The following is a 14,410-nucleotide window of genomic DNA, read 5'->3' on the forward strand; positions in this document are numbered from 1 at the left end:
AACCTCAAAACTCATAGAGGTCTGGCTAACCCACTAATCTTGCATTGCGTTACAGGCCCCAAAACATCACGGGTATATTTAGGCCTCAAGGCTGTGAAAGCAGATGTGAACAAGAGGGACAGAGGGAAGAGGAAAAATGATATTATGATAGACTAGCATGGGCCAGAGACTGTGTTAACTTAAAATCAAGCCGTGGAGATGCAGACAAAAGGCCCAGCCTCCCATCCAGCAGTTATCAGTAAACAGAGGGAGGCCTGGAGGCAACAGTTCAGCATTTTTAGAAGCACTGGGACAGTGTTTCCCATGATGTGTTCCTTCAAAGATACAGAAGCTGTTTATGTGACAAACAAAGACCTGGCTGTTGTTAGTTGAGTAGGACCTGTACATGGAGAAAAGGATATTTTTTAAAAACCAAAAGGGGATTTCTGCTTAATTTCAGTTTCATTCACATTGTATTGTCGCAAAAAAAATCCATAAGCAATTTAGCAACTGAAAATCACTCCCCATTTCAGTGAAGAGGGGGTTGGTGATGCGGTAGCTTCCCTGTGAAATATTGAGCTGTTTAATAGAGGGTGGCACACACACACCCCTCCTTCAGGAAACACTGATCGTTTACTTGTTTGTGCAGCTGCATCGTGAGATAATACAAGCAGCAGAGAAGGAGGGACACTGCATGGCTGCCAGTGAACGAACACTGATAATAAATCTGTGGATAGTGTTGGATAAAAGGTTGATAATTCTCAGCAAATGTTGGTGTTAGCCTGTTAGCTCCTGCAGCTTAATCGTGCTAACACTGTCTCCTGTCCTGCCTGTGTTTTTCCACAGTGTTTGTGGAATTATCACCTGGCCAGTTCTGATCTGACACACCTTCAGACCTGCATTACAGGTGAAATCATCATTATATCCTCCACGATCTGTCTGTTCTGTCTGCAGACAGAAAGGAAACAGACTGGTTTTGTAACCACTTGTTTCTTTCACTTACCCTCACTTGTTGGATCAATAGCTCTCACGGTACATTGCAGAGTTGAAAACCAACTCTTTACATAAATAACTTTGTAAATGAGGGGTGGAATAAATAATCAATACGCTTATATACTCAGTTAAACTGTGTAGATCTTCATTGCCCCCACGTGGCAATTTGTTTGCACCAAGATTTAAGCTGATACAGCACAACAGCAAAACATGAAACGGTATGAAGCAGCTCAAAAGCATGAAAGGGATCTGTAAGAAAGAGAAAGTGACACAGGAATTTGCCAAGGCTGAGAGGAGAAAGGAGCCTTGTTAACTTACGCACATACATACCTTTTAAACCTGGGCATCCAGTACCTGATTTTACAGTGTGCTCTAAAATCAGGTATGCAGTATATGCTCTACTGAAATGAAATGATAAATTGGCACCAACTTTGTTAATTCTGTAACTGTTCTGCTTTCTGATGGTTCAGCCTTTCACCAGTTTATGGTTGTTTGAAAGTAACATGCAGTATCTCTCTCTCTCTCTCTCTCTCTCTCTCTCTCTCTCTCTCTCTCTCTCTGAGAGTGAATGAGTGAGTTTTGCAGTTTTTTTCTCCCATTCGTGTAGGATTTTTGTAACAAAAAAAAGTATTTCTTCAATGAGTGTCAAGATGATGATTGTTTTAATCTGCTGCCGGCAACTATTGTACAATTAATTGTGTTTAATTTTATGTTTCAGTTTTAATTTCCCCATTTAATAATCACAGAGTAAATTTAATTTAGTAAAATAACCTAATTAACGTAATGCACCAGAATTGCTGCAGCTATTGCAGGTTAAATTTATGTCAGCTAATAATCCTGATTTATGATCCTTAACCACAGAAGAAGTATTGTATAAATAAGTTTGCATCTGTTTTGCATCTGGCATGTTTTAGATCTTAATCATTTGATTTCTAGAGTTGCAACAAATGAAAATTACAGAAGTCCAATTCTCCACACATTTAAATAACTTTTTTCCTGTACAATCAACAGTCTACATCCCAAAGATATTCACTTTACTTTCACAGAACGTTAAGAAAAGTAGCAAATATTCAAATTTTACTGGAAGAAACCAGTGATTTTTTTTCATCTTGAAAAATACTTGAACACTTAATTGATTATCAGAATTGCAGAATAATTTTCTGTTGATCGGCTAATGAATTCAGCATTATCCTTATTGTTATTTTTTGTGTGCCAGTTCTTATTTACATTGTCTGTAAACCTGTTAACGTCACACAGTTCAAGTTCAACAGCAAACAAACTCAGCCATTGTGGTTAAAATGTATCTGCATGTTACTGGAGGCTTGTTTCTCCATTTCCTTCTCATTTGATTCTAATACCTCTTCTCTGTGCTCTCTCTGTTTTCTCCACAGACCTAAAGCATACAGAGAACCACACAACAGACCACAACAGACCAGACAAGACCAGGTTGAACCCAATTACTGACTTCCCTCCCTTCCCCCCCTCCCCACCCCAGCCTTGCAGGCTGCATCCACCAGCACTCTACGATCGTCTCCCTCAGCGGTAATTTATTGTGCTGAACGGACAACCTCACACCACTGGGACTGGACAGGAGACCCAGAGGTTCCCCCCGCTGGAGCTCTAAGCTGTGCCTGGCAATGCCTCAGGTAAGCAAGACGATGTCACTGCCGCACAGGTTGACAGGTTTCCTCCTACACATGGCTGGACAGCTTGGAAATGGTGTTATTTCCAGCTGTTAATAGTTTCAGAATCAACCAAAACGTCTGAAACAGTATGAAAAACCATAATGTTATTAAACTCTGACAGGTTTAAAATATGGACTTTTATTTTGACAGATACAGGAATTAGTACATTTCTTTATTCGATATCCAAAATTGAATTGACCGACACAAATGTAATCAAAAACGGAACCAAAAACCTGCAAATCCAAAGAACAAATGGAAACAAAGGAGCTTTTCAGGAGCCAGATGCAGACAGACGGTGTCATAGATTTGAAACACAGCTCAGTAGTGTTGAAGGAGGCGAGTGACTGACCCTGGTTCAGTGTGACGTCTGTAGACGCTGCATCCAAACAGCTGCTAGGGGCAGATGGGCTGACAGGGAGTGAGTGAGTGAGTGAATGAATATGTGAAGTCTGGATCCTTTTAAGAATATGTATGAAATGATGGCAGCGTCGAGTGTGATAGTTAAATTCTCTGTGGTGCTGAATTAATAGAAACGTTACACAATCAGCCTCAGGAGGAGATGATCTTGGCCCCCAGGTGTTTTTCTTTTTCAGATGATGCTGCTCTTCTTTCCCTTCTGCTCATTCTTAACAACATTATCATTCATATTAGATACTAGTGATACAGTGACATAAAAGACAATTGCTCAGCAATACTGTACATCAAGATGTTTGATTGCAGCTGGTTTGTCCTGACTCCTTTAGCTACCTTTCCATATAGTTTTAATAAACATGGCCTGAGCTACTCTGTAAAACTGTAGTTTGAATTCGACTGGTAATTTTTGTTGCTTTTCATGTCCCCGCCTTTATCACTCCATTCTTCATGTTTTCTATTTCTACCTATTGTCTACTGTAAATAAAGATAAGAGATAAGATAATCCTTTGTTAGTCCCACAGCTGGGAAATTTACAAGAGAAAGACAAGACAACATGCTTTTAAAAACTAAGTATTGATCTGCTTCAGTAGCAGACGGAGATTAGAGCATCTGCATTTGTTACACACTAGAGCTAGACTGATGAACTGGCCAGGCAGATATATCTGACGATATGTCAGCTGACGAGTGACAAGTCCAGAGCTGCCAAACTAGGTTAGAGGTGCTCTCCACCAGAGAGCGCCTAGTGGTCGATGTTCTCTTTTGTTTACCGGTAACATCCATGGCAGGAGGTAGTTTTTTTTCTGTCCCATTCTTGTGAACATGATCTCACAAACGTCTGACAGGAATTTCTTCAAATTTGGCACAAACATCCACTTGGACTCAAAGATGATCTGATTAGAATTTTGTGGTTAAAGGTCAAAGGTCAAGGTCACCATGGCCTCACAAAACATGTTTTTTTGCCGTAACTCAAGAATTCATACACTAATTATGTCAAAATTTGTCTAATAGGATAAAATGGTGAAGTAATGACTTTTTATATACAAAAGGTCAAAGGTTAGCTTCACCATGACATTGTTCCTTAAAACACTTTTCTGGCTGTTACTCAACGCCATAACGCAAGAGTCTGTGACCACAATCCCTGCAACTTGACTGGTTGGTGGAGGCATACAACCACAATGAGTTAATTCAAGGTTGTTGTTTTTTTCTTTTTTTAACTTTAAAACACTCTGTTGTATCTTAATCTGGAGGATCTGTATAAAAAATGCTTTTGATTTATGTATTGTTACTGGATATTTTAAACCCATAAATATTGATTCCAGTATCAGTGTGGGAAATACAGCTGAACTTGAGTGACACTGAACAAATAAGAGAAAAGCAAAGAAAGAGGAAGGAGGAACTTGGTTTATCAGTTTGTGTTTTTGGTGATAGTGATGTTTATTATATTTTTCTTTCTTTTGTTTTTTCCTTGTTCTGTTGCAGCCCAGCGTCAGTGGGATGGAGCCTCCCTTTGGGGACGCCTTTCAGAACTACTCATTTGCTGACCAGGCCCTGACCAGCACTGAGCTGCTCGCCACCAGCTCTGACCCAGATTTCATGTACGAACTGGTGAGTGGCTGCACACACACAGACACACACATCTCACCAAGGCCATGTTACGGGCGGGCATCAAGCCTTGTTAACCATACTTTTAGCCTGACTTCTTTGAAAAATCAGTCACAGCTGCTCAGGCTGAGCTGTCAGAGTCGCGTCTGAATGAAGGATCCACGTTTAAAGATAACCACCCAATCACTCTAAGCTTACTTATTACTGTAGCATCTGACTGTTCTCTGGACTGAACTTTAGCTGATTTCAGCTCAGCTTTTGTTTTTATCTTGAATGTAGAGCCAAAAAAACCCCAACAAATCTTTGTACAAATTAATCTCCTCAAAGCAACTTGCTGTGTGTGGCCAATGTTGAAGACACAGCAGTGGGAGACATCGAGGCGAGTTTGCGAAACACACACTTTCTCAGCAGTTTTATAGCACCTGACAGAGGCTCACTGAGTTTAGTCTCACTTTCTGTTTGTACCATCAGGAATCGGCTTTATATTTGTTTTCACTGATCATGGTCAGCCTCATCAGAGCTGTGTGAAATTTCTCCTGATGTTAACTGAGCATTTCCTGCTGCTGCCACTTCACGTTAAAAGCTCTCCACTGGCAAACCAGCGATAGCCTTTTATTGTGAAGCAGTTAGGATATCAGCAGAGTGTTGTTTGGTCGTTGGATCACTTTTAAAGATTGCTGGGAGGAATAGTGCAATCAATCAATGAATGAAGAGCTGCAAATGAAAGGCTTTTAATGTGGTTTGTGAGATTCAGCACATCTCCAGGTAAACAACATGTTTGACCTTCACATGCTGTAGCAATGGAAAAACACTTGAGTGGTCACAGTTGCTCACGGCTCAGCTCGGCACGAATATCCCCATCCATATTTAAAAAATGAGAGAGAAAATTAGGTTACATTGTACACGGCACGCAAGCTCCCAATGAACACCAGAGAGAATGCTAATTCAAAGAACACAGAGATATTTTTGTTTTTGTTAATTTTTCTTTTACTTAAAATTCATATAAATAAAGGACGAACACAAAATGAATATTACAGTCAGAAGTTTTACAAAAATTTGCAGCATTTCAAAATAAATTCAAGCAGGTGGGATTGAATTCATAACAGAAGATATTTTGGCTTGGACACAACTTGGACACAAGAAGGAAACCATCATTAATGTTCCTGCTTCTTCTGCTATAAGATGTCCAAATGTCCTCAGGGATGACAACAGACCTTCCTCACAGCAAACTGCCTATAAACGGAAAATTCTGAGGGTGGAAGAAAATGCAACGTCCTTTGCAGTCCGTATATATAGCCCCTATATACAGCCTTTATTTTAACTTGTTGTTCTGTATAAAAGATACAAACATGGCGTTGTTGTTGCATCTTAAAGCCGGCAGAGGAGGTAGTCTCAGAGCCGAATTGATGTCTGTGTTAAAGGGAGAACTGGCACTGCAGGACAGACGCTGACACTGTTGCATAACATATCACACCTCTGATGTGGGTGGCATCATGTTGGTTTTGTTTGGTTCAGTGTAAACAAGCAAAACCGTCATAATCTTAACAGCAATACAGCGAGATCTCTGTTTACAGAGGCCTAAGTCTGTAAGGTAGTTACGTGTTCAGTATGTCAAGATACTTTTAATTCCCTCACCTTTTACAGTGGTTTCATTCATAGTGGCACTAACAGTGAGAAATGTGTGCATTAGTATTTCATTGAAAAACTGTAAATAAACATTTGCATGCGATCAACTCAGCTGCCGGCGTCGCATTTAAAACAGAGATCTGTGTCTAATTGTTTAGCAGCCGTATGACATTTGCCAGGCTCACAGGCGGCTGATGTGAGGCAGTTTTAGACAGACAGCTCACCTGTCACCGCTCGTGCTGTCAGCTGCAGGTGTCCACCTCAATTTACTGCCCGCCGCAGACTAAACAATAGCGATTCACTGCCGCGCTCTCAATTTCTCACACCATAGTAACACATTTATGTTGTAGGATGACCTGTCATCTTCTTCATCCCTCCAGTTAGTTTACACTGTGGACAGATATGGGTCAACTCATTGGCTTCTGTAAACTCTTTTACTATGTGTAAAATAAACATGGTCTACCCCATCTCTCCTATAAAGACAAAGAGAGATCTAGAGGAAACATGCAATAAGGGTCAACAAAGGCTGTATTTTGCAAGAGATGTGAAATGCTTTTAATGTCGACAGATGCCTGATGGTGTTATTTTAGAGCCACACATCACACTGATTTGCTAGTGTGGGAATTTAAGTTTAAAACAAGAGGAGTCAACTGCAAAACATTATCAAGACAGTGAGTAAAATCACTGGTGAGCAGCAGCCGTCTCTGCCTGATATTTATAGCAGACAAATCACACGGAATGCCAAATCCATTATATCAAATCCAGACCGTCTTCTCCTGAAGGAATTTTACATTCTCCCCTTTTGGTCAGAGATACAGGTGTTCCCAAAAATTAGATGCAACAGGTTCAAGTTGTCATTTTCCCATATGCAATAAAGCCTGAATACATTTTAAAGCTCTTCTTGGTTATGAAAGGTTAAATGTTACGTAGTGCTGTTCTCTTTGGCTGCAGCTCGGAGCGAGCTGTATAAATAAAATCCTCTTTCAGTCTGTATATTGTGATATGGTATACTTCCTGGAATCAGTTGAGAAACAGTTTATCGCTACAATAACCAGAGCTGAATGACTGTTTTTGGCTAACCAGCAAATTAAATCATCATCAGATTAATGCATTTTTTTTTAAATGCAGTTTTCCGGTAATAATCCAATAATCTCTCATATTATACTTAACTGTCTAATGCTGTGGCCACCTCTTGAGACAACTTCAAGACAGCTTTAGTCCTGTCTGTTTTTGGCTTATATTTGTTTATACTTTGACAAATTGGCAGCAGTAAAAGTATGCTGACTCAAATATTTGTAAATCCTGTTTGCAACATCTCCATGGACAAGCATCTCTTTTCTATGATTCTATGCAGAGTAATAGATGTTTATTTACAATGGACATCAAGAGTAAACTCACACTGAATCTAACGTATCTGAGTAAACACTTTTTGTTTTGTAATCTTAATGTCCTTGTACAAGTGAATAAAATCTTCCTGATACACTAGAACTTAAACTTAAAAAATTAAACTTAATTTAAAAAAAAATTAAAATATAACTTCTTGAATCTGCCACCTGCTCGACTCACCTCCATCTTTGCTTCCTCTCCGCAGGACAGAGACATGACCCACCGGCAGAGCCCCTGTGGGGACAGCTTGGTGGGGGTCGGGGATGGAGGAAAGGAGGTGGAGGGCTGTGTGGATCAGCTTATGGGTTTGGGCGAGTGTGAGACAGTCTACAGCAGCTCGGCGTTCGAACAGTGGGACTCCTACTGGGAAGACCTCACCAGGTACTGCATTATTTATTTATGTGCTGTGGCTTATTTTAAAGTCAAGTTAAAAGCAGCAGCAAGTGAACAACACATTTAATGAAATAAAAATTGGCACACAACCTCAAAAAGAGAATATACTGAAGCTGAATGGATTTGAATTAAAGGACTGTGCAATAACCAGCATGGTATTGAGTAGTGAGAGTACAGGAGGCTGTGTTTAGTTTCCAGAACACTTTTTGGTTTTCAGTGGGCAGCAAAGCGCTGCCTCTGAGAAAGAAACAGTCAGTTAGTTAAAATGCAGAGGTGGTAACCAGCTTGTAGGTCTTTGTTGTTTGCTACGATTTTTTCAGGGAGACACTTAAATGGTTTTGCAGGTCAAATTCGCATTCACATTACCATGTGCTCAGGCCTGCTACTGGAAACAATCACTAAAGCACCAAATATGTGTTAATGCGCAGCTGAAAACAGTCCCCAACAAATCCTCTATTTTCTTCTTCTTTAGTGACATTTTATTTTTAAAAAGTTGTGTGTGTAGCTATTAAAGAAAATTACTGAGACTTTAAAAAGAAGCATCATTTTTGTGACTCATTATTATAAAAAAAAGTCTGTTTTTCAGTTGAAACCAACCAGCTTGGGGCTGAGGGCCATCGAGAGGTTAGGGAAGTGACTATTGAAACGGACTAACATGTTGTTGGTTTTGGTCTTTTCATGGGATTTCTTTGCAAGACATTTAAAATCTTTTATATACCAGAAAAATGCAATGAAATCCTGAGTCATGGTGTGTATATTTTTACCAATTTGCTGTTCATGAATCATACCAGTCACCCATAGCTTGTTGTAGGGCTGCCAAAAAAGTCCAGAAAAACAATAGCATAAAACTGAGAACAGCAGTGAGTTCTTAAATTTGAGAAGCTGGAACCAGCAGGTGTTTGGCGTTTTTGCCTGAAAAATAATTCTATCGATTAGTCAATAAAGGGGGGGCTCTGGCACAGAGGAAATTGTATGCAGTGATTCCCTGCATCATGAGGGCTCAATATGAAATCATTAATTTTTACTGCAAACAGAAAGAAGTCAGTCTGTGAACATCATGAGATGGGACAGGGGCCTAAAGGTTTTTATAGTGGCAGAGTTTACTGTCGCTGACTGGTAATCGCAGAGGCTTTGTCTGTCACAAGTGTGACACCGGATGATTTGGAGCAGGTTTTGGTTTTGCTTGGAGGCAGGGAGTGGTTTGAGGGACCAGTAAACAACAAAGCAGCCGTCTGCCGCAGTCTCTTGGGATCTCAGGTGATGCTCCTTCTGTCCTGCAGCTATCCTGATGCTTTGCTGCCAAAATAGTTTATGTTCTCTCCTCTCTGACGTTGAGTGTCAGCTGAGGGCAGACAACAGTCTCTGAAGTCTACAGGCTGTTAAAACTGAGGTGGAACGGTGCTGGCTGTTGTGGAGTTTGGGGAATCTGCTGCTGACAGGGTTGATTGAGGTCTCTGCTGTATCTTTTAGCTCATGAGTGAGTCATTCTTGTATAACTTCGACTCGTCCAGACTAGTTCCATGCTGCAGTTTGGTAACTCACGTGTTGTGGAAAGTGTTTCTGGATCAGTAAAATGTTCATGTTTTATGAATGATTAGTTTTACCACAGAGTGGTTTTCTTCACCTGACCATAAAAAGGACAGTTACTGGATACTTCAGTTAGCATGTTTCCTGACTCACAGTACAGTATACTCACTGCCGAGCATGTCATCGCGATTGTCACTCACCAAAATATCCACTGGCTGCTGTTTTGCTAAATGTTTTACTTTCTTGCTTGTGCCCCCCGTTTCCTGTGAAAATTGCGCTGACAACAGCTCCTCCTTCCTTGGCTGCCATTTTCACAACTCATATTTAAATACATCAGTGGTTCCTCCCCTTCCACTATGTAGCCAAGATGGGTGACTGTAGAGGCTGAGAAATATTGATCATTCTGCCCTCAACTTTTTGACCTTTTTATAGTGCTTATACTGCACTTCATGTTTATGTACTTGTCAGTAAGAACCCACCTATGCTCAAAATGGCAAGTTTGAATATGGAAGTACTCAAATTAAGATACAGGAAGTGTCTGTGAGGGTGTCAACAGCATAACTACCAGATGTAGAGCTAATGAGGCCTCTGAGTTCTCTGTTTGCCTCTGCGGTCTGTTTGTATCTTGTGATATGGCGAGGTTTGACTGTCTTCAGTTTTTTATCACTTGTTGCAGAAGTTGAAAACCACGACAGCAAAAAATTCCAGGTGAAAAAACAAACATGAACAGGTGCAAAGTTCCTCTAGGAGGTGTTAATTGAGGCACAGATGAATCATACAGACTAAAAATGTAACTTTCAACTTGAAAAAAAATTGCACATATCTCAAATTCTGTGATCTTGATAAAAGACAAGTGGAAGATGTTTTAAACGTCTTAAACTCCTTTAACAAAATCAAATGAAACAGAATCAACAGTGAGCTACAGCGAGCTCACATGGCAGATGACAGTGATGTCAAAGATACACAGAACACAAAACAAGCCAGAATAATATAATAATTTGTGTTCAATGTGAATTCATTTTAAAGCTGTTTTCGAATCAATTTGTAGCAGTATTGAATGTTGTATGACCAGTGCTATCATGTTGCCCTAGCAAATAGCAGCAGAAAAGTATTTCCAGGTGTAATCTCAAGTCTCTATCAGGTTCCCTTGTATCAATCAAACTCTGCTAATGTATTTTTATGTCGAAATAAAATAGATAAAATATCCAAATATGTTCATTTCAGTCATAAAAAAACAGAGAAAATAAGTGATTTTGTTGCTGTTGATTGACTAATTGATTAATCGCCTGATCTTAGCAGCTCTATTTCCATCTGTAAATTCTTATAATTTCCTTTTATATGTAAGTGAATTTCAAACAAAAAAAAAAACAGTAAAGAAAAATCTTCACGCACATCAACAAGTGCATCAACAAGGTCAGATATGTTTCCATCAGCTGTTATCATATCTTCTCTTCACTAAAATACCAACAGAACTTTTTTGCGACATCAGGGTTTTTTCTACAAATTGAGATTTAGAACAAAAAGAGGAAACACTTACCTGTTAAAGGTTTTATACAATGACTAGACAGTGAATGCTTTCACAGTTGATAGACCTGCATGTCTCTGTGTTTATAGATACACACGGCTGGCCAGCTGTGATATCTGGGGCACCAAAGAGGTGGATTTTCTCGGACTGGATGACTTCTCTAGTCCCTACCAGGACGAGGAGGTGATAAGTCGAACTCCGACACTGGCTCAGCTGAACAGCGAGGATTCGCAGCCCGTGTGTGAGGCGCTCTACCCCCCTGTTGACCTGACCCTGCCAGCCCCCCAGCCTCAGCCTCAGTCCTCCCAGTTTCCCTGTCACAGTAAGAGACCCCTGGTCCCCGGCCAAGGACTGGGGCCCAGCTCTGCGCGTTCCTCCACAAGCTCTACATCCTCATCCCGTCCTTCCCGCAGTCTTCTCCCAGACTTCCCTGAGGGCTCCCAAAAAGCCACCAGACCCGTCCCCTCCAGCACTGAGACTATGGCCAAGACCCAGAACCACCTCAGTTTTACCCAGGACCACGGCCAAGCTCAAAGCAAGCCCCAGGGGCGAGGAACCAAGATGGCAGCCCCAACTTCCCATGGCTCTGACTTTGTGCGCAAGGCTAAAGTCCGTGTGAGTGCTGTGCATAAAGCTCAGCCCGATATGCCCTCCCAGACAGATTTTGAGAGGTCAGATCCGCCTCTACCTCTCTCCCAGCCCCAAGATGAAAAGGCTTCCACTTCTGCTAGCGCCACCTTGGTGGGACTTCCTGGCGCTGTAGCCGGTGGTTCCGGCAGCCTGACAGGCTTTGAGAGGAGGGCAGAGGGGACGGGACGGAGAGAGGGGCCTGTGGGCTGGTCTGCTACCATGCCTCAACTAGTGGAGGCGAGCCAGGCCCTGGAGGGCAGCACCTCCGGGCTGGTGAGCAGCGGCGACAGTATGGCAGGTGCTAGCGGCGGCGGTGGCGGCGGCGGCGTCCTGGTCGTGGAGGGCACAGAGAAGAGCAAGGAGGAGGAGCACAACTACTCTCTGTTCCTGACCCGCAGCAGACTGGCCGGCAGAGCCCTCTCCCAGCTGGAGGAGGACGAGGAAGAGGAGGACGAGGAGGAGGCGGAGGAGGAGGAAGGCGACGGGCTTGAGCCAGACGATGAAGACCATGACGAGGGCTTCGGCAGCGAGCACGAGCTGTCTGAGAATGAGGAGGAGGAGGAAGAGGAGGAGGATGAAGACTACGAAGCAGACAAGGACGATGACATGAGCGATGCCTTCTCCGAGCCAGGTAGCGTCATCATCGTGCTTCTGGTTAACATATGCAACCAATAAATTTACTTCTTATTTATTACTTCCTTTTACGTCTCTCTGTTCCTCTAATTTCCTTCACTCCCTCTTTTTCTCCCACCCCCATTAGGCTGTGACATGGAGCTGATGGAGGACATTAAAGGTCTGACAGCAGGAGTCTCCAGCCGGAAGAGAGGCAAGCGCCGATACTTCTGGGAGTACAGTGAGCAGCTCACCCCCTCTAAGCAGGAACGTATGCTAAAGCCGTCTGAGTGGGACAGACACACGCTGCCTAGCAACCTGTACCAGAAGAACGGGCCTCTCCATGGTATACGAACACACACACACACATACACACACACACACATACACACACATATTAATTATAAGCACAGAGTCTTTCAGTAGGACAGACATGGTTTGGATTTTCCACAACAGCAGCTGTGCACAGCATGTCTCAGTGATATTATTGTCTCAGTGATCACATTGGAAATATGACATAAATAAAAGGAGCACATCTCATTTCTCACATAAAAGGCACCTTTAAAAAAACTGGGGGAATTGAAAAGCACATTAGTCAGCAGCAAAACATTTCTCTTGCATTCATGTCCATATTTATTCAGTCCTTTTGTTTGTAAATGAATTTTGTTGGAGGATGACTCATGTTTGCATTTTCATTTATGAAGAGATTTGAAAAAAAAAAGAAAAGAAAAAGCACTTCAAGCATTTTAAAATTCAGTTTTGGTCCAATGCACATTATGAGTGATTTGTCACTTTATTACCGAACCCAGATCTGTTAAAGATCCACCACAGGTCTCACCAACCGTGACTAAATGGGAAAAATGACACTGGAAAATCTGTTAAGAAAAGGAAAGGTATAAATCCTCTGAGAAATATTCAGCGAGCAGTGAAAGAGTGAAAAATTTACATTATGTGGAAAATTCAAATGGATTCTCCCACTCTATGTGAGCACTTCAAAATGCAGAGAGGAAGAAAGAAGAGGAGTTTTAGCAGTTCATTTGTTATTCAGATCACAGATTATTTAACATACATCAGCTAATATTGACTATTGAATATTGACTATATTGATTGAAAGAATAAGGAACCAACTCAAAGAAATGGCAATGACACCTGCAGTTTCCTAGTTGTTTGGTTTAGACTGAGTGGGAATCATAGACTATGATGAGAGGTGAGACATTGTTGAAACATCTCTTACGCCTTCTTTTCATCGTTTGTCATGAAGGAAAGTACATGCTGAAGAAGTCACGTCGTACAGATGTGGAAGACCTGACTCCCAATCCTCGCAAGCTGCTGCAGATCGGCACAGAGCTCCGCAAACTCAACAAGGTGATCAGCGACTTGACACCGGTCAGCGAGCTGCCGCTGACCGCACGACCGCGATCCCGCAAGGAGAAGAACAAGCTGGCGTCCAGGTACAACATCCACATATATAGTTGTAAACAAGCTTCATCGCAGTAGTTGATCTGAGAACAGTGTGTCATGTTTCTGTTCCTAACATCTGTTGTGTTTTGTAGAGCTTGTCGTTTAAAAAAGAAGGCCCAGTATGAAGCAAACAAGGTGAAGCTCTGGGGACTCAGCACAGAGTATGGTATGTTGTTACATTACGTTTCAGCTTTTATACCAAGATCACCAACCTCTGCATCCATTTTCATTCGTGCTTTGTCAGCAGATTGTAGTAGTAGAGAATTTTTGGCAATTTGTCTTCCTGTAGACCGGCTGCTGTTTGTGATCAATGCCATCAAAGAGGAGATTGTGGCGCGAGTCGAGGACTCTTCTCCACGTCCAACCAACATGACTGACACTCTGGAGCGGCTCATCCAGGAGACACTTGGTGAGAATGAAAGAAGGCGACGAGTTACAATAAGACAGGGAATGTATATATTTTTAGAATAAAAAGAGTTTGGATTTAAATTATCACAAAGCGCTCTGTCAAATACATTTGATGATGAAATATTAATTTCTAACATGTCTGAATGTGTCTTTATTTGTCTCTGTGTGC

General features: G+C 41.7%; 1 protein-coding gene across 6 annotated transcripts in view; it reads left to right on the plus strand.

The window, feature by feature from the left end:
• The window catches only part of crebrf (creb3 regulatory factor), a 32,779-nt gene that overhangs the window by 7,335 nt on the left and 11,034 nt on the right, over window positions 1-14,410 (plus strand). For 4 of the 6 annotated variants that reach the window (XM_018691770.2, XM_018691765.2, XM_051078370.1 and 1 more), the window contains 8 exons: window positions 2,364-2,618; window positions 4,551-4,676; window positions 7,891-8,066; window positions 11,220-12,391; window positions 12,521-12,718; window positions 13,634-13,823; window positions 13,926-13,999; window positions 14,123-14,242. In XM_018691770.2, the coding sequence (XP_018547286.1) occupies window positions 2,610-2,618; window positions 4,551-4,676; window positions 7,891-8,066; window positions 11,220-12,391; window positions 12,521-12,718; window positions 13,634-13,823; window positions 13,926-13,999; window positions 14,123-14,242 (2,065 nt within the window). In that variant the 5' untranslated portion in view covers window positions 2,364-2,609. Of the gene's footprint in view, window positions 1-825; window positions 887-2,363; window positions 2,619-4,550; window positions 4,677-7,890; window positions 8,067-11,219; window positions 12,392-12,520; window positions 12,719-13,633; window positions 13,824-13,925; window positions 14,000-14,122; window positions 14,243-14,410 lie in introns of all 6 variants that reach the window. The other 2 variants (XM_018691766.2, XM_018691768.2) reach the window with 1 other exon arrangement.

The sequence above is a fragment of the Lates calcarifer genome, linkage group LG20, assembly GCF_001640805.2.
Source record: "Lates calcarifer isolate ASB-BC8 linkage group LG20, TLL_Latcal_v3, whole genome shotgun sequence".
In the NCBI taxonomy this organism is placed as follows: Eukaryota; Metazoa; Chordata; class Actinopteri; family Centropomidae; genus Lates; species Lates calcarifer.